General features: G+C 62.5%; 1 protein-coding gene across 1 annotated transcript in view; it reads left to right on the top strand.

Annotated features, from left to right (window-relative positions):
* The first annotated feature begins 383 nt into the window (after positions 1-383).
* The window catches only part of SRCIN1 (SRC kinase signaling inhibitor 1), a 46,396-nt gene continuing 27,062 nt past the window's right edge, over positions 384-19,717 (top strand). The window contains exons 1-4 of the mRNA XM_041471600.1: positions 384-504; positions 703-867; positions 9,740-10,023; positions 19,179-19,202. Coding sequence (XP_041327534.1) covers positions 750-867; positions 9,740-10,023; positions 19,179-19,202 — 426 coding nt within the window. The 5' untranslated portion in view covers positions 384-504; positions 703-749. The remainder of the gene's footprint in view (positions 505-702; positions 868-9,739; positions 10,024-19,178; positions 19,203-19,717) is intronic.

Raw genomic sequence — 19,717 nt, 5'->3', positions numbered from 1 at the left:
GGGGACAATCCGGGCACTGATGGCCCTGCCCGGCTGCTGGCACTGCCCGGCCCATGTGATGCGTTTGAGGGGGCACGCTGACATTTCCAGGGGAAGGAGGGGAGGGAAAAAAAATCCCCGGGGGACCCGCAGGGAGCTCCGAAACGGCGGAAAACAGCGAGAAGCGTCCGCGCCCAGCGGAGCGAGCGGAGGGACAAACCGGGAAGGGGGGAAAGTAGCCAGGGCAGGGCCAGGATGTGAGGGGAAGCGATGGGAGCTGGCGGAGGAGCGGGAGCAGGGAATGCCGGCCGTGGAGACGGCTCTGGGAGCCCCTCGGTAGCGCGGGGACAGCCGCGGGGAGCGCTCGCAGCATCCCGGCCGCGCTGCGGCTCCGCTCCCCGGCGCGGAGGACTCGGCGCCGCGTTTGAGGCGGCGGTGGCGGCGCTGGGTTTGAGGTGACAGCGGCGGCGCTGGATGCGAGGTGACAGCCGCCGCACGCCTGCGAGGTCAGAGCTGCGCGATCAGGTCGGTGCCACCCTCCCCTCGCTCGGTAAGGAGCGCACCCCGCGTTCAGTTGGCACCGGCAGCCAGCGCAGCCCGATCCGGCGGCTCGGAGCGGACCCCGCGGGCCCGGAGCTCGGCTTTGAACGCCGAAATGCTCAGCGAGAGCGTGCCCGGCCCGGGCTGAGCAGGTGCCATGAGCCGCGTGTGTTTGTCGCGCAGATCGGCGAGCCGCGCTCCGAGCCGAGCCGCCTGCCGCTGCCCCAGCCATGCTGCCCCGCCGGGCAAAGCAGCCCCCTGGAGCTTCCCCCCGAGCCGCGGCGAGGCTGCGGGAGCCGGCCAGAGCCAGCCAGCCCGGGGACTGCCGGCTGCCAGCGCTGCTCGTGGGTACGGACCGGGGGGCACGTGGGGAAGGGGGGGTGCAGGGTCCGCAGGGTCCCGGGGGTGAGCTGTGCCCCGGGAGTGATCGATGGAGGGGGTGGGGTGGTCTCGGACCCTCACAGGGGGCTCTGGAATGGTCTGGGGATGGTCTCGGACCCTCACAGGGGGCTCTGGAATGATCTGGGGATGGTCTCGGACCCTCACAGGGGGCTCTGGAATGGTCTGGGGGTGGTCCCAGCCCCTCACAGGGGGCTCTGGAATGGTCTGGGAATGGTCCCAGCCCCTCACAGGGAGATCTGGAATAGTCTGGAGTTAGGGGGGCACGTGGGGAAGGGGGGGTGCAGGGTCCGCAGGGTCCCGGGGGTGAGCTGTGCCCCGGGAGTGATCGATGGAGGGGGTGGGGTGGTCTCGGACCCTCACAGGGGGCTCTGGAATGGTCTGGGGGTGGTCCCAGGCCCTCACAGGTGGATACTGCCCCGTGGGGGGGACAGAAGGCCCAACCTGGGGACAGTCCCAGCCCCTCACAGGTGGGCTCGGGGGTGACCTGAGGATCCCAGTCCCTCACAGGTGGCCTCTGCCCAGCAACTGGTGCACGGTGGGGGCTGGGGGGTGGCTCCAGCCCCTCACAGATGACCTCTGGGGTGGCCTGGGGTGGCCCCAGCCCCTCACAGGTGACCTCTGGGGTGGCCTGGGGTGGCCCCAGCCCCTCACAGGTGGGCACAGATGGCGTGGGCTGCGCCGTGCCCGGCTCTGAAGGAAGGAGGAGGAGGAGGCGCAGGGCTGCCGGCAGCTGCTGCTGCCCTCCTTTTGCTTGACTAAACCCCGCTGCCTGGACAGCTCTGGCTGCCGCTGGTGGGAGGCGGCGGGCGGGGGGGACGCGGCTGTGCCCCCGCTGTGCCCGGCAGGGCAGGATGGGACAGCAGGGGACAGCAGGGGACAGCAGGGTGTGCTCAGCGGGCCGAGGGGTGGCACAGCGCGCTGGCACTGTCCTCGTGTCACCCGCAGCGTCTCGAGGAGGGGTGTGCCACCAGCCCTGGAGGGACCGGCTCGGTGTCCCCGCGGCCAGGGGGATGTGTCACATGTCCCCGCAGCGTCCCTGTCCCGTGGCTGCTCAGGCTGACAGCGAATCCTTGCAGGATTTCACCCCGTGTTTTCCATCCCTGAGCACGTTTTCCTGCATCTCGGAGGCCTCAGCCGAGGCTCTGAGATATTTTTTTTTCCCAGCTTTTCTGATTTTTAATGAGCTGTGACTAACCGGGCTGGCACGGCAGGCGGTGACCAAGCATCAGCGTGCTACCTGTGTGCCCAGAAATAGGGGCTGCTCTCCACACCCCCGCCGGGAGCATTCCCGGCCCCCCCGGGACACCCACCCAGCTTTTCCCAGGCTCTCCCACGCCTGGCGGTGCCCAGCTCCCAGCAGGAGTCACCCAAAGGGGCAGTGCCACCCAAATCCTGCCCGGAGGATGTGGGATCACGGCTCGGTGCTGTGGATGGAGCTGCTGAGCTCCGGGGTGGGCTCTGAGCCCATCGTGGGGGTGGCAGAGCCAAGATTTGGGCGAGCTGGGTCTCCTGTGCCAAGGATGGGGCTGGGCTGAGCATGGCTGTGGGATTGCCGTGGTCCCAAGCCCTCTGAGCCAGGAAAAATCCCCTCTCTGAATGCTCCCTCATGGAATTGAGCCCTTTGGAAACCCCCAGGCTTGTGGGGCAAAGGGTTGGAAATGCTGAGGGTTTGGCTTGGACCCTCCCCTCGTGGCCTCCCTGTGAGGATCCATCCCTCATGGAGTGGGATTTGGGATGCCAAAGGCCCCGTGCCCGGCTCTGGGCTTTGCCCTGGCAGCTGCTGGCGGCCTCGGGCCAGACTGGAGGGTCACAGTCCCTTCCGCTGCTCCCTCCCGTTCCTCCTGTCATGGATGTGACGGGGTTTGGATGGGATTTTGGGAAGGAATTCCTCCCTGGGAGGGTGAGGAGGGGCTGGGATGGAATTCCTGGAGAAGCTGGGGCTGCCCCTGGATCCCTGGGAGTGTCCCAGGAGCCACCTGGGACAGGGGGAGTTGGCTCTGCTTCCCCAGACGAGCTGACACGGCTGAGTCACGGCCCCACATCCTCACCCGCCCCGCACGGAGCCTGCCAGGACCCAAAATCCTGGGAAAATCCTTTCAATTCGGATCGTGTTTTCCCCCTGCTCCCACCCCGGGTTTGACTCCCTCCCCGCTCAGCAGCCGGACCCGTGTGTGTCTCCTCCGTGCCTCAGTTTCCCTGTGCCAAGGAGGTCCCCGGGCCATTCCCATGGCAGCTGCCAGGTCCCGGCTGTGCCGCGGGGGTGGCGACGAGACCACAAAGCGCCTTCTGTGGGAGCCTGCCCTGGCCTCGCCTTTATTTTTATCCCGCGTCCCCAAGCTGCTGGCACGTCGCCAGCCCTGCCAGCCGAGGATGTCACCCTTGCCAGGGCACGCAGGGCTCCGTCCTCCTCCTCCCGGTGGCTCTGCCCCGGGCAGGGATGTTTTCCATGCGCCTGGAATGCCCGGCTCAGCCTCCAGCCAGCGGCTGGACACGGAGCCGAGGGCAGCGGGAAGATTTTCCCAGCTCTCCCAGCTGGAATTTGCCCTTCCCACCCTTTGCTTCTCATTTTTCCTTGGCTTGCCGAGGGCAGTGGGAAGATTTTCCAGCTGGAATTTCTCCTTCCCTCATTCCCTCTGCCCCTCATTTTCCCTCCACTTGCCAAGGACAGTGGGAAGATTTTCCAGGTTCTCCCAGCTGGAATTTGCCCTTCCCACCCTCTGCCCCTCATTTTTCCTCGGCGTGCTCCTTGCTGCACAGCTCCAAGCGAGCATCCAGGTGTGCCGGCCCTTCCCTTGGCACTGGATCCCCGGGATTTTGGGAGGTGAACTCGTCTCCCGTCTCCATGTGGGCGCGTGGGCGCGATCACACCCGGCGAGGTGGGAAAAAGTGGCGGCTGCTTTTTCCAGGGCCGGCCAGATGGGATCTCTCCCTTCGCTTTGGGTTCTGACAAGTGACACGCAGGATTTATCCGGTGCCTTCGGCGCTTCCCGAGGGAAGGAGCCGCCTGGCAGGGCAGTGCCAGGGGCGATGCCAGCTGAGCCCCTCCGAGCTGCAGCCTTGGGGCGAGCTCCGTGTCCCGGCGCCGCTCCGGGCTGGGAATTTGTGGGATGCGGGCGGGGAGAAGGCGGCGCCCAGGGCTGGGAACGGGCAGGATCCCAGGATTTCCCGCGGAGAATCCGGACTGGCACCGTGAGCGGGCACGGTGCCCCTGCCCAGAGCCAAGTGGGATCTGCGGGGTCCCGTCTGGGAAGTTCCCAGCGGAGCTGTGTGTGTGTTTGTATGGGGGGGATGTTTAATTTTCCGCCGTTCCACTGGAAGTTGGGAGTGAAAGGCGCGGCGGGGAGCCCGCTGAGCCCCGGCAGGGATCCTTGGGAAGAGGGGATGAGGCTGGAGAACAATTCCCGCATCCCGGGGGACATCGCGGGGGACATCCCGGGGAGGTTTGTCCCCTGCTGGGTGCTCACGGTCCCCTGCGGGTGGCCTTGGCGTCACCTGGCTCTTCCCAAGGGATTTGATGGCCGCTCCATGAGCCCGGCAGCGAGGGGAGGATGGGGAATTTTCATCCCGGTCACCGGCAGCTTTAGCTCCTGTGCCGCTGTGAGAGGGACAAGGACACCCTGCAGTCCCCTCACTCCCACATTCCCGTGCTGGGATGGACCGTGCCCCGCTCCCGGCATTCCCGCAGCCCCAAGGCTGGAATTCCCTGGGAATTGGCTTTAAGTGGCCAGACCCGGCCAGGGTTGGCCCTGTCGGGGACATGGCGGTGGCGGGGGACACCGCTGTCCCCCGGTGTCGCCTGCCTTGTCCCTGCTCCTGGGCTCGCCTTTGCTTGGATAACTTCAGCATGTGGGCAGCTCCCAGCACTTTTGGGGTGTGAGGGCGGGTCCTGGAAGACGCTTGACCATCCCAAAATGAGTGGACACCAAGGTGGCGGAGCCAGGGGCGGGACAGCAATGGCTCGGCCGGTGACTCTGAGCCACCTGGCGAGGTGGAATCGCCCCGCCCGCGGCAGGGCTGGGATCTGTCTGATTTTCCCACCTCACACCACTCCAGAATTCCCTGATTTCCCACAGGCGCGACTCCGGCAGGGCGCGCATCTCCAGGGCCGGCTCTGCAGCACCACACGAGTTAAACCGCGCGGCGCAGCAGCTCCCCCCGCTCTCCCCACGCCTCCTCCCACTCCCGGCAGCGCGGCACGGAAGGGGTTAGCACCGGGCAGGGCTCCGGGAGCCGGGCAGGCTCGCTGGGCGCCGGGCAGTGCGGCAGAGCAGCCTCCGGGAGGAAGCGGGAGCATCCCGCTCTTCCGGCCGCGCTAATGGCCGGGCGCGGGGGAGCCGCATCGCTCCGAGGGGCTCCCACCCTCCCGGCTGCCTCTCTCCCCAAATGCACTCCCCGCCTCCCCTCCCCTCGCCCCTTTTTGTGCGAGCGCTTTCTCGGGCGATTCTCCACGCTCCGCTGATCGCTCGCCGCGACCCGCGCGAGGTTTCGCCGCCTCATGAAGATTGATGGGACTGCAGTAATAAACTGGGCTTGAGACATTCCTCTGGATGATAAACCCCGCTGCTAAAGGGGGGATCCCAGCCGGATCCCGCAGCCGCTCCTCTTTTTGGGGGCCTTTCCCTGCCCTGCCTCTCAGGAGCTCCTGCCAACGCCGTTCCTGAAGATTTCCACCCAAACCGGTGCCTCCGGTACCGCTGTTTTCCCGGGAAGGACGTGATGGCCGTGCCCTGCTAGCAGCCCGGGGCTCCGGCCCCGGCACGGGTGACACCTCTGCTGGCAGGTGGGGACGATGGGTGGATGAATCGGCAAAGAGAACCGCGTTCCCTCAACCTCCCTCTGCTCGGAGAGGGGCTGGCCAGGATCTACCGCGGCATCCTGGCCGTCGTGGGAGCCCTGCGCCCGGCCAGGGAGCCGCCCGCAGCCCCCGCCGAGCGGAGCGCTGCCCCCTCCGCGCCCCCCGAGCCGCTGCCCGGCCGCCGTGGGAGCCGCGCTGCGCCCGCGGGTAAGCCGGGGGACGGTCCCCTGGGGGGGACACGGCCCGCAGGGTGTCCCGATGGGCTGGGCAGCTCGGGGAGGCTCCGGCCGGCTCTGCCACCCCAGTGACCTACTTGGAAGCAGCCTCGGGAAGCACTTTCCAGGGATCTGCGGCGGCCGTGTGCGCACCGCTGCGTTCCTGAACTGCTGGAGGAGGAGGGGAAAAAAACTTTGTGGGAGGTTTGAGGTGGAATTATCCGCAGGAGGGAAGGATTAACAGCCTTTCCTTCTGCCTGGCCCTGAGGGTTTCAGGTTCCTTTCCCCAGACGAGCCCCCCAGGCTGTTTCCTTGCGGGACCATCCCTGCCCGCTGCGGGTGGCATCTCCGGATGGCATCTCTGGTGGCATCTCCGGAGCGCTGACACGAGGCCAGCGCACGTGGCTGCGGCGACTTTTCCTCCCCTGTCCTGGGAGGGGGTCTCGGGTCACAGCATTTGCGATGTTGCGGGGTCGGGGCCGCCTCATCCTCGCTGGCCCCGCGTCGCGGGGATGGAGAGGGCAGCGGGATCCGGGGCTGGCAGAGCCCCTGGGGGGCTGCAGCTCCTCCCTGCCCCTGTTCAGATCATCCCTCGGAGCGGGCGAGCGGAGCTGGCGCGTTCCGCTCCCGGAGCGTGTAATTAGCGAGCGGGGAGCCGCATGCTGATCGCCAGGCGGGGGGAGCCGGGAAGGAGCTGCAAACGCGGCCTCAGCCCGGCGCTGCTGCGGCGGGGCTGGAGCAGGACCGGGAGGTGGTGGCGGGGAACAAACCCCCTCTGTCACCCCCAAAATCCCCGTCCCTGCAGCTTCCTCCGGCTCCGGGAGGATGAGGAGCTGCAGCTCCCTCTGCTGCAGCTGCGGCTGGCCGGGCGCGCCTTCATCCCCATCCCCGGGCACAGAATTCCCGTGGGATGGGAGAAATCCGGGAGTTCTGCGGCGTCAGGACCCGGCATTCCTCAGGGGTTGTTTTGGTGCGCTCGGAGCACAGCGGGGCTGGCGCAGGGTGCGATCGCCCACCCCGAGCAGCCCCCTGGCTGCTCCCGAGGGGGCTCCGGAGCTTTCCAAGGGCTCCGAGGCTGTGGCTGCGCTGGGTGTTGGGTGCTGGGAGCAGCTCCTGCCCAAATTTCTGCTCTGGGATCGCGCACCCGGGGCTGGGCAGAGCGGCCGAGGCAGGGGAGGAGTTTTCCAGCTTGGATCTGCACTTCCCAGTGAGGAACGCGCGTTGTGGGGCGGTGAGGGGAGCGGGGAGAGGGGCAGGCAGCTCCTGGGGGTCCCGAGGGGGTCAGGACGAGCTGCTCCAGCGGGATTGCCCATCAGGGCTGGAATTCGGCAGCCGCTGGGAGCGGTGCCATGCCCGTGTCCCCTCGGCCATCAGGGTCCCCTCGGGCCACTTCCCCCGGGAGAGTTTGGGGTGTTTGGTGTGGTGGAGGTGCCACCGTGACCTCCCCGGTGCCACGGGGACCTCCCAGTGCCACCAAGACCTCCCTGGTGCCACCGTGACATCCCTGGTGCCACTGTCACCTCCCCGGTGCCACCGTGACCTCCCCAGTGCCACGGGGACCCGGCAGAGCGAGGCAGGGACGGGATCTTCAGCTCTTGCCACATCCCAGCTCCGTTTTCTGGGAAAAGGGGGTGACAACCCGGCCAAGGTGACATTCGGTGACGGAGCTGTGAGGGACGGAGCTGCACCGGTGGATTTTGGAGGAGGGAAGGCTTTGGGATGTCCCCGTGGCGTTTGCGAGCGCGTGATGTCCCTGCTGGGCTGGTGACAAAGCCTCTCGTGCGACCTTGAGCGGAGGAATCGCGGCCGTGGCCCCCCTGATAACGTTTTCTTATCAGTTTGATATCAAACCGATCTGCTGGGCTGATAAATAATGGAGGGAAAAGGGAAAAAAAAAAAGAAAAAAAAAAAGGCAAAATGGACAAAAACCTCGCCATGATTTGTTTACCGGGAGCTGGGGAGGGAAGGCACGGGAAAAAGCAGGAGCTGAATTGTGGCTCAAGGTTAAAAGGGGAGCAGGAGAAGGAGGCTGAACCCCGCAGAACGAGCTGCGAAATTCACCGGTGGTGCCAAAGCCAGCCCCGTGGCCTCGGGCCAGGCTGGCACCGCTCCAAGGCCTGGGGACAGCGGCTCCCAGATGGAGTGAGACCCCCCAAAGTGGCTTTTTGGGGTCCCGGAGCCGCCCCGCAGGGGGCACGGGGCTGGGCAGGGGCCGGGGGCTGCGGGGTGGCCTCGGGCCGCGGGCACCGAGGCGGTGCCAGGCGCTGGCAGCGTGCGGGGACTTCCAGGCATCCATCGGCTCTTGCGGCTTCCCTGGAAGTCAGATCCCAGCGTGCTCTGGATGAGCTATTAGCGAAAGGACGAGTCCTTGTCACCTCTCTGCTCCTGGGACCCTCTGTGTGTCCCCCTGTGCCCTCCCCGGGCTGGGCTGAGCCCCGGGAAGGGCTGGGAAGGGGCAGAGCATCCCGGGCATCCCGGGTTTTGTACCCTCGGGCACCGGGAAGGGCTGGGAAGGGGCAGAGCATCCCGGGCATCCCGGGTTTTGTACCCTCGGGCACCGGGAAGGGCTGGGAAGGGGCAGAGCATCCCGGGGAACCCGGGGTTGGTGTTTCCGGGCACCGAAAAGGGGCTGGGATAAGAGAGTCCCGGGAATTCCGGGTTTGGTGCCCGCGGGCACCGGGAAGGGCTGGGATGGGGCAGAGCATCCCGGGGCTGGTGTTCCCCGGCTCTGGGAAGGGTTGGGATAAGCGAGAGCATCCCGGGAATCCCGGGCTCGGTGCCCGCTGGCCGGGCTGGCCCCTGTGAGCAATGACTGCAGGATGGGCACTGAGCCGCCGCTGGGGTCTCGGGGGGGACATGGGGGTCCTGTCCCCCTCCCCAGCCCAGTGCCCGCACACACTGCCCTCCCCCCACCCTGCCTGATTTCATTTTCTTTTCGCTCTGTCCTGTGTCCGTGTCCCCCGTGTGTCCGCGCTGCGGAGCTGTGTCCGTGTCCCCGTGTCCCCCGTGTTTCCTGTCCCTGTCCCGTGTCCCGTCCGTGCTGTTTTCAGTCACCCAGCGCTGTTTCATTCCCGTTTCGCTCCGATCATCGCGGCTTTGGTGGGATCCCAGCCCCTGCATCCCCCGGCCCCTCCATCCCCGCTGTCCCCTCATGTCCGGGAGTGGGGACAGCGCTGCCACCGCAGGGGGACGAACCCGGCACCCACCCCCTTCCCCGGGCACTCCCTGAGGGATGATCCCACTCCCTGCACCCCATTGAGGGATGATCCCTCTGTGTGCACCCCACTGAGGGATGATCCCACTGTGTGCACCCCACTGAGGGATGATCCCACTGTGTGCACCCCCTGAGGGATGATCCCACTCCCAGCAAGCCTCTGCCATCGCTCCTTGCTGAAATCCCCAACCCCAAATCCCAGCCTTCAACCTCTGCCCCACGGAGGGGACTGTCCCCCCTTTCCCCTTGTCTAGGGACCGTCCCCCACCTCTGCCCCATGGCCGGGGACGGTCCCCAATCCCTGCCCCACGTCGGGGGGGACCATCCCCCCTCTGCCCCATGTCAGGTGTCCCTCCCCTGACCCCGCTGTTCTCTCCCAGTACCCACACAGATCCCGACAGGATGAGTCCCCCCCTGTGCCCCATGGCCGGGGACTGTCCCTGTCACTGCCCCATGGCCGGGGACTGTCCCTCCCTGTGCCCCATGGCTGGGGACTGTCCCTCCCTCTGCCCCATAGCCGGGGACTGTCCCCCCGCCCTGCCCCACGCCCGGGTCGCCCCCTGACCCCGCCGTGCTCTCCCGCTGCCCGCGCAGATCCCGACAGGACGAGCTCGCACATGATCTCCGCGGACGATGCCGAGTACCCGCGCGAGTACCGCACCCTGGGCAACGGCACCCGGCGCTTCTCCAACGTGGGGCTGGTGCACACCTCGGAGCGCCGGCACACCGTGATCGCCGCCCAGAGCCTGGAGGCGCTCACCGGCCTCCAGAAGACGGAGATGGAGCGCAAGCGGGACGCCTTCATGGACCACCTGAAGAGCAAATACCCGCAGCACGCCCTGGCGCTGCGCGGGCAGCAGGAGCGCCTGCGGGACCAGGTGAGCGCGATTCCCGGGATGGAGGGGCTGGGGGCGCCTCGGGATGGACGGGGAGAGGAGAGAGGGGGCGCTGGGTGGGCGTGAAAAGGGGGTGGGTGCGGCAGCGGCCGGGGAGCATCCTCCGCGGGGAAGGGAGGGAATATTCCAGGGGTGAGAAGGAGAATATTCCACTGGTGAGAAGGAGAATATTCCAGGGGTGAGAAGGAGAATATTCCAGGGTGAGGAAGGGAATCTTACAGGGGTGAGGAAGAGAATTCTCCAGGGGTGAGAGAGAGAATTCCCCAACCCCGAGGGAAGAATCTTCTATGTGCGACAGAGAGTGATGGGCGTGGGGAGGAGAACCCCCCAGGGGTGGGGAGGAGAACCCCCCCGGTGTGGGGACGGGAATCCCCCAGGTGTGGGGAGGGGAATCCCCCAGGTGTGGGGAGGGGAATCCCCCAGGTGTGGGGAGCAGAACCCCCCAGGTGTGGGGAGCAGAACCCCCCAGGTGTGAGGATCCCCCCGCATCTGGTGGCCTTTGCTGAGCACAGCAGAGCCCTGGGGATGGGCTGTTTGCGGGGGGGGGGCTATCCCTCTTTTGGGGTGTGCTGGGGACCCCAAAGCCCTGACTTGGCTCTGGTGACACGCCGGTGACACCGATGTGGCAGCAGTAAATCCCCACCTCCCCCTGGGCAGCAGAACCCGGAGCACGCCTGGCAGGAAACCTCAAATCATACCAAAAATCCCCAGGGGACAAAGGCCCCAAAATTCCCAAATTCCCAAAACTGGCTTGCTGAAGGAAATCCAGCTTTGCCAGGAAAACCAGTGCCATGGGAGCTGCTGCCCCCCAAATGCATCCAAACCTCCAAATTTTGGTGAGGGGACAATAATTGTTGGTGGCTTTGCTGTCACAATCCATATTTGGGGCATGTCCAGGCATGGTGGGCTGCTTCCCAGTAAATAAATAGGATTTTTTTTCCCTATTATTACAGGGATTTAAGGGGACAATAATTGTTGGTGGCTTTGCTGTCACAATCCACATTTGGGGCATGTCCAGGCATGGAGGGCTGCTTCCCAGTAAAAAAAAAGAAAAAAAAAAAAAAAAGGAAAAAATCCAGCTGGAGTTGGCTCAGGTCTGATAAGCTGCTGAGGATTTTTATAGGTGAAGGAATGATCTGGATTTGGGAATTATCTCCTTTATTCCCAAACTCAGCCTGGATTTTTGGGCTTGGTTGCAGCTTATTCCCCACCAAAACACCCCAAAATCCTACCATTTTTTTTTTCCTTTACCCACCTTCTTTTCCTTCATTTCCCTGGCAGGCAGTAAATAATAACAGGAATCCAGAAATCCTGGGAAGCTCAGGTGCCAACCTTTAAATGACATTGGGATCCAGCCCTGCCTGGAATGTTCGAAAATCACTTTGGTATTCCAGAGGAGCCTGGAAGGGATTTCAGAGTCACAGGCTTTACTGTTTTATTGGGATTTAAAAAAAATAAATAAAAATAAAAAAATAAGATAAAAAGAAAAAGAAAAAATCTAAAAAGGAATAAAAGGAGGGAAAACAAAAACCATTTGAGGGAGTTTAGAACAGCAGAGGTGAAAAGGAACATTCCATAAATGTCAACATCCCTTCCAGCCTGGCAAAAATCCGTTGCTCCCGGGAATCCTTTGCCTTTCCTGATGGCGCTCGGGGCTGTGAGGAACACGCAGGGCACACAGGTGGCACCGGGACAGGTGGCACCAGGACAGGTGGCACCGGGACAGGTGGCACTGGGACAGGTGGCACCGGGACAGGGGGGTCCTGCAGAGCCCGGGCACAGGGGGAGCCCGCTGGGTGATGGAGTGTGTGAAGCCAGCTGTGAATCCAGCTGTGTGGGAATCCAGCTGTTTGTGAATCCAGCTGTTTGTGAATCCAGGTGGGAATCCAGCTGTGAATCCAGCTGTGTGTGAATCCAGCTGTGTGTGAATCCAGCTGTGTGTGAATCCAGCTGTGAATCCAGCAGTGTGTGACTCCCCGTGTACACCCACACGCACATCCACGTGTGCACATCCCTGCGTGTGCCCGTGTGCGTTTCCCTGTCCCCATCCGTGTCCGTATCCCTGTATTTCCCTGTCCCTGTCCCCATCCCTCTCCCTTGTCCCTGTCCCTATCCATGTCCATATCCCTGTCCCCATCCCTGTATTTCCATGTCCCCATCCCTGTCCCCATCCCCGTTATTTCCCGGTTATTTCCCGGTTATTTCCCGGCTATTTCCCGGCTATTTCCCCGTTATTTCCCGGTTATTTCCCCATTATTTCCCCGTTATTCCCCCACGTGCCCCGCCGAGCCGAGCCGAGCGGGGCCGAGCGGCGCTGCGGATCCCGACCCGCAGCGCTCACCTGCCGCAGGTACCGGGCAGGAACGCGCGGGATGGAACGGGATAGAACGGGATGGAACGGGATGGCGCGGGATGGAGCGGGGGGCATCCCTCCGGGCGCTGACGGAGCCGGTGTGCGCCCCCCGCTGCTGCGGCTCCCCGCCGGTGTCCCCTGCCCCAGCTGTGCTGCTGTCGCTCCTACCCACCGCAGTGTCCCCCTCCCCAAAATTCCCACCCCGCGCTCCCGGTTCCCGTCGGCAGCCGGGGGCGTCCTTACCCCGGCCCCAGACCGGGCGCAGCCCCTCCGGCGTCCCCTCTCCTTTAGCGCCCCCGCCTCCTTCCCCAGCCCCCCCTTTCCCTTCAGCCTCCCCCCGTCCCCGGGGGTCCCCCCCCGTCCCCGGTGTCGCGGCGGGGAGGGGGTGGCACTTTGTGGCTGCCATCGTCCCTGCGTGCCCTTCGGTGCCGCAGCCGGGGGGGCTCCCCTTGTCCCCTCGGGGTGCAGAGGGGGTCGTGCAAAGCCCTGCCGGTGGCCGTGCCACCCCCCTGCGCGTCCCCCGCTGTCACAGGGCCGCTCCTCGTTGTCACCCGTGTCCCGGCAGGGGACAGCGATCCCCCGTGCCCCCCTCGGGCAGCGGAGAGGGGCAGATGGTGGCCGGGGCACGCAGCCCCTGCCGCCTCCAGCTCAGCTGGCCGAGCGTCCTTCCCGCGGGCTGCGCCCAAAGCGGAGCCCTGCGGCGGCAGGAAAGGCTCGACCTCACCTGCAAAGCCCGCAAGAGGCGGCACACGGCCTGGGTACCGCCGCGGTGCCCGGCCGGGCTGGGGCTGCCCCGCACGGCAGCTCTGGGGGCACCGGGGCGCTCGGTGGGGACGGTGAGCGCCGGCTGGGGCGGCACGGGAGGCGGCAGCGTGGTGGCACAGGCGACGCGGGGTCCCTCGGGGCTCTTCCCGCGGTGTCATCTTGGTCTCCAGAGGTGGAGAGTGACGGGAGGCGCTGAAATGGTGGAGCGCGGCTGCCGCGAGTAACACGAGCGCTGTGTGCGTGTCCCCGGGGCTGCAGCCGGAGCCGGCCCTATCGATTCCCTCATTCCAACCTCCCCGGCAGCGATTCCCGGCTCGTTCCAGCAGCTGGCTGGGAATGGGCGCGCTGGAGTCAGGCTGAACTCCGCGGGGCAACCCTCTTCTCCTCGGTTGGGGTTTTTTTATGGAAGCGGGTCTTGAAGTCCCCAGGAATTGGGTAAAAACCAGGCTGGGAGCAGCGATGACAGCGCCGGGGGGGCAGAATGAGTTGGTGGGAGTCGGGCAGGGAGATGCCCGGGAGGTGCCCGCCAGGAATTGGAGGTGGGGATGCTCCCCTTGGCACGGCCGGGCTCCTGGTTCTCCCCCCGGAAGGGCTGTGAGCATTCCTGCTTCACACATGGGCAGGGTGAACGCGTCCATCCCTCTGCCCGTCCCTCTCTCCGTCCGTCCATCCATCCATCCATCCATCCATCCATCCATCCATCCATCCCTCCATCATCCATCCATCATCCATCTATGTCCCCATCCCTGTCCATCCGTCCATCCATCCATCCATCCATCCATCCATCCATCCATCCATCCATCATCCATGGATCCATCCCTCCATCATCCATCCTCTATCCATCCATCTGTCCGTCCGTCCATCTGTCTGTCCCTCCCTCCCTCCCTGCCCTGAAGTTTCCCGCTGTTCCCACCCCGAATTTCTCTCCTCTCCCGGTGACCCCGGGGCTCGCGGTCCCGCTGCCCGCCGTGGCTTTCCGGGGAGGGGACAGAGCCCTGCAGCAGCCGGAGCGGCTCCGCCAGCCCGCGGGGACACGAGGGGACAGAGGAAGGGCAGGGCGGGCTCCAGCAGCGTGCCGGGCTCTTCCTCACCCCCAGCTCTGCCGGGAACGGGGGGGCTCAGCCCCCCCCGCGCTGCCGCGACCCCCGCGGGGACCCTGCGGTGGGGACGCGGCTGCTGTGCCCCCCCACGAGGGGACGCCAGCCCTTGTCCTTGGCGTTTCTCAAGGGTTTATCCATCTTTGCCGGGTTTGGGGGTGCCGGATGGAGCGGGGGGGTCACCCCGGAGCTGCGGGGCTCGGCCGAGCGCGGGGCGCGGCGGGGAGCGGGGCCGGCCTTACCGTGCGCGTCCCCATTGTGCTCGGTCCACCTACGCCGTGCCGTTGCCATGGCCACCGTGCCATCCGATCTGCCCGGCTCCTGCCAGCTCCCCCTGCCCTGCCCTGCCCCGAAACCTGCGGGCTGGCGCCTCGGGGACGCCTTGACCCCGGTGCGCGGCTCGGCGGCGCTCCCGCATCGGGCGGCGACAGATCCGAGCCCCCCGCCCCGCTCCTGAGGGTGCCCCGAGAGCCAAACGCGGCCCCCGGGGCTCCTGCGGCGGGGACAGGGGCTGACCTTGGCCGGGGCTGCCGCACGAGGGGATTTGGGAGCCCCAGCATGGCCGCTCCTCGGCAGAGCGCGGACTGAGGCATCGCTGCGAGCAGGCGCTGCGGATTCCCCTGCTCGCGGCCGGAGCCGGGGCCGGGCGAGAAAAGGAACCCCTGGCCAGCCCTGCTGGGGCTCCGGTGTCACCGGTGTCACCGGCGCTGTCCCCAGGGCCTGTAATTAGCGCTGATGGGCTTGGGGAGGGGAGGTGCGGGGGCCGGCGGAGGGGGCTGGAGGGGAAGGTTGGGGCTGCGTGGTGGTGCTGGGGGGTCTGTAGGGGAGGCCTGACGTTGAGTGGCCGCGACGGGCGGCGGTGGCGCCTCTGATGTCACCTCGATGGCCGTCAGAGCCCTCTCTGGGTGGAGGGGCAAGGCTCCAAGGCTGTGCCTGAAAGAGGAGCAGCAGAACCTCGCGGGGGCTCTGGGAGCCGCCTGACAGGCCCAGGTGTGACGGGGACGAGCCCCAGCCCTCCTGTATCCCATCCTGTCCCCAGTGTCCCCTGCCCTGGTCACATTTGAGAGGTGCCTGCAATAATTGTGACACCTCAGGTGACAAAATCTGCAGCCCCCGCTCTGTCTGGTCACTGTTTGCATTCTTCTCCCTGTCTTGTCATGCTGCTATTTCCACTTTAATGCACTTTCGCTGGCGCTGAAAAGCATTTAAAAAAAAAAAAAAAACCCACAAAAAAAACCCACCCAAACAAAACCAGAAAAAACAACAACCAAACAACTTTAATAAGCAGAAACAGATTAAATTCACTTGGCTGTTATTTTTCAAGGAGATTTTTGTTTGTCAAGACGCGGTGCCTGAGGGTGGGGGACTCGATCGGAAGCTGGAGCTCCTGGAAATGAGTTAATTAAAAAGCCGATGAAGCTGCCTCTGTCCTCCCTGGGAGTGCGGGGCGGCGGCTGCCGCTGCTGCCCTTTCGAGAGGGACACGGTCGTGCCTCGTTAATCACCAACAGATTTGTGATTTAATTGCCATTCAGGGGAAGTCCCCCTCGGTCGAGGCGCTGACTCACTTGGATTTCATTTCATTTACCTCCCGTCAGCTCCTGGGACAACCACAACCACCATTTAATTTATTTTATTTTTTCAAACTTGACTCCCGAAATACTCCCGATTGCGTCACTGCGGCCCTGCTTCCCTGCCCCGCGTGTGTGTCCATCCCTCCGCCCTCCTCCCGGCTCTTCGGGGACCCGAGCTCCTCGTTATTCCCTCGTTTGGCAGCACCACGGACATGACTCTCATTGTAATTATAAATCACAGCCTCTGTAATTCCCTGCACCTTTTGCAGAGTTGCTGCTGCAAGGAGCCGCCTGCTTTATGGCTCGGAACGCGGCTGTCGCTTCCAATCCTCTCCCGGCCCATTATCTCCCTTTGATGCTTTTGAAGAGCCAGCGAAATGTTAATTCCAGCTCGGCCCTCTCCTCTCCGGGCAAATCCAGCCTGGAAGGGGCTGGCAGGTGATGCCTCAGTTTTGGTTTTTATGTTTTTCAGATTCTGTGCTGCTTTAGTGTGTGGGTCTGGGCTCCATATTATGGGATGGTGAGCTCTGTGCGCAGAGCAGGGAGACAAAACGATTCCTGCTCTAGCTGGGCACCAAGGACAAATGATCCAAATCTCACCCCAGGAGCACAAACAGCGTGGGCTGGAGAGAGAAAAACAAGGGTGGGACTGCAGGGGCTGAGCTGGAATGGGACAATGAACTGCAACCTGCACATGGAGCAGAGCTGATCCCAGGGAGAGACCCCGTGAGCGCTCGTGCATTTTGGGACCATTTGGGTTCATCTTGGGTTCATTCTGGGACCATTTTGGTTCATTTTGGGACCATTTTGGTTCACCTGGGCTGCAGCCCTGGCTGGGCTCTTGTGCTGCCCAAGGTGGATCCACTGAGGAGATCCTTTTAACAAATCCCTGTTTTTTCTGTAACTCTGCCTGGCTTCTGCTCCAGCTCAGCCTTCCCAAGGCATCACAGGGACCTGGACACTGCCCTGGGGTTCTGTCCCCGGGTTTGGGGGGCTGGGGGTGAGGCCTTCTCAAGCCTCAGCCCCCCAGCCAGGGCTGCACCCCAGGTGAACCAAAACGGTCACAAAGTGAACCCAAAATGAACCAAAATGGTCACAAAATGAACCCAAAATGAACCAAAATGGTCACAAAATGTTGACCGCTCTCAGGGTCTCTCACTTTGATAAGTTCTGCTCCATTTGCATATTGGAATTAATTGTCCAATTACAGTTTAGGTTATGCAGTCCCATCCTTCTTGATTTTTTCTCTTTGTTGTTTGTGCTCTTGGGGTGAGATTTGGATCATTTGTCCTTGGTCCCCAGCTGGAGCAGGAATCGTTTTGTCTCCCTGCTCCGTGCACCATCCCATAAGACGGAGCTCCGAACTCTCCTAAAGCAGCACAAAACCACAAAAAATATAAAAACTAAAACCTGGGGCCCGCGGCTGTGCCTGACCCAGCCCCGGGGCTGCGCCCTCTGTGATTTTGGGGACATTTGGGGGGTGGCAGCAGCGCCAGCGGGGACAGATGGAGCCACCGAGTGCCACGGGGCGCTGGGCACGGCCTGCCTGGCATCGGCCACCGGCGCCAGATTGTCAGCCCTGGCTGGTCCTGGCGCCCGGCAGGGGACGGGCAGCGTGTCCCTGTCCCCTGGGCGGTGCCACATCCCCAGGGCTGCCAGGGCAAGGTTGTGTTGTAGATAAGAAACACAAGGAGTGAAATAGAATAAAATGATTTGGCTTTTCGCAAATATGAAGATATTTTAAGATGTTGAAAATAGTTTCTAAACATTTTTAAGTGTTTTAAAGTATTGAAAATATGGAAACATTTTAAATTATTAAAATATTAAAAATATTTAAATATTTTTAAATATAAAATATAATATATAAATATATATTATAAATCTGTATAATTAAGTATCCATATTATTTTATACATAAAATATATATAATAAATATTTAATATAATAAATGTGCAACAAGCTAATACAATAGAAATAAATATATAAAAAGTTATTTTTAAAAATATAAATATATAAAAAAATGTTTCCAAAATAGTAAATGTGCTCTTGACTGAATGCCAATATTTGCTTTATTGTTTTTATTTCTCATTGTCCTTTATCAAACTTTTAAATTTTTACAAGAGGGTTAGATAAATGGGGTCAAAACCTTGTTTTTGCCAGCTGGATCCTCTGAGCTGGGCTGGGGACGGGTGCTGTGCCACCCTGTGCCCACCCCAAACGGTGCCAGAACATTCTGGATTTGGCTGTGCTTTATGGGCTCGGTGAGGAGCTTGTCCAGTCATCCCGAAATAATAAATAAAATCCACACTGTCATCCCGAAATAATAAATGAAATCCACGGCCGGCGCTGGCAGCAGATAGGATCAGCAGCGTCAGGAGAGGGAAAATTACTGAGGGTCCTGGAGGGAGAAATGACGAGAGGGAGGGGGAAGGGGAAAAGTTGGGGAGGGAAAAATTGGGGAAGGGAAAAGTTGGGGAAGGGAAAAGCCAGGAGACCCTGAGATCATTATCCCGCTGACTTCTCCTTCCAGCCAGGTGGATCCCACCCTTGTCCCTGGATCCCACCCCTTGTCCCTGGGTCCTGCTCCTTGTCCTTGGATCCCATTTTTGTCCCTGGATCCCATTCTTGTCCCTGGATCCCATTCCTTGTCCCTAAATCCCACTGCTTGTCCCTTGATCCCACTCCTCACCCCTGGGCCCACCTTCCCTCCTGCAGGGGGTCGGGTGGGGCTGGGAACAGCCTGGAATATCGGGATCCCCCTGGAATAAAAATTACTTCCAATCCCTTCCCAAACTCCGCCAGGCCCTGGTGGGGGCTGTGGTCCCGCTGCCCCCTCCAGGACCACCGGCTCCCATCCCATCCCATGGATCCCATCCCATCCCATCCCATGGATCCCATCCCATCCCCGGGCACGGGGAGCTCGGGAGCGCTGCCAGCTCCTGTCACCGGCGGTGCCACATCGCTGTGACAGCGGTGACACCGGCGCACGGGGAGGGGGCGGGCACAGCGGGAAAGGCTGGAAAATCCCGTGGAAAATGAACATTGTTGTGACTTCCAGCGCCAGGAGGGGCTGGGCGCACCAGTGACACCAGTAGCCATGCTGGGCTGCTGTGCCAACCCCTTTTCCCTCCTTTTTCACCCCAATTTGCCTCAATCCCCACCCCCTGCTTGCTCCCCGAAACTGCAGCGACCCTTTGGGAGGGGCAGGAACCAGAGCAGGTTTAAATCCGAGCTCAGCCATTCTCAAAGGGAAAAAAACCAAAAGTCAAACCGAGAATCTTAATGGTATTTTTCTGTTTGTGTGTGTGTGTGTGTGTTTTCTTCTGTTCTATCTCTTTGTTGTTGTTAGCAACCCAACTACTGGAGCTTTAAGGTCAGTATTTCGGATTTTTCCTGCTTTCTCTTTGAAATGCATGTGCTTGGCTGTGGCTCTGGATGGGGGTGGGAGCCCGGGGTGGGATTTTTTTGGATGAGAATTCCCGGGCTGAAGTGGTTTGGTCTCAGCTCAGCTGAAGCCGAAGGTCGTGAGAGGGAATTTTGGGGTTTGGGGCGAGCTGTGAGTTGTTCTGTGAGGCCCCACCCCACAGCCAAATCCTGCTGCTCTGGAGTTATTTCTGAGACCAGGATTCTGGGAAAGGATGGGAAAATGATGGGAAAAGGCCGGTTCTGGATGGAGTTGGAAGCTCGGAGTGGCTGCTCCCAGCAGGGGTTCAGGGCTTGCTCTGGTTTCCAGCCTCCTCCTCCTCCTCTTCCTCCTCCCCTGGAGCTGCTCCTGCCCCTTTTCCCTGCCGGGCTCTGGGATCTGCCCCCTCTCCCGTCGCTCCGTGTCCCCTTGTCCATCACCTCTTCCCTTTCCGGGCTCCTCATCCCCCTCATTCCCAAAAAATC

Source organism: Pyrgilauda ruficollis, unplaced genomic scaffold (assembly GCF_017590135.1).
Source record: "Pyrgilauda ruficollis isolate IOZ18807 unplaced genomic scaffold, ASM1759013v1 scaffold270, whole genome shotgun sequence".
Taxonomy (NCBI): domain Eukaryota; kingdom Metazoa; phylum Chordata; class Aves; order Passeriformes; family Passeridae; genus Pyrgilauda; species Pyrgilauda ruficollis.
This window is presented reverse-complemented; position numbering and strand designations above follow the sequence as displayed.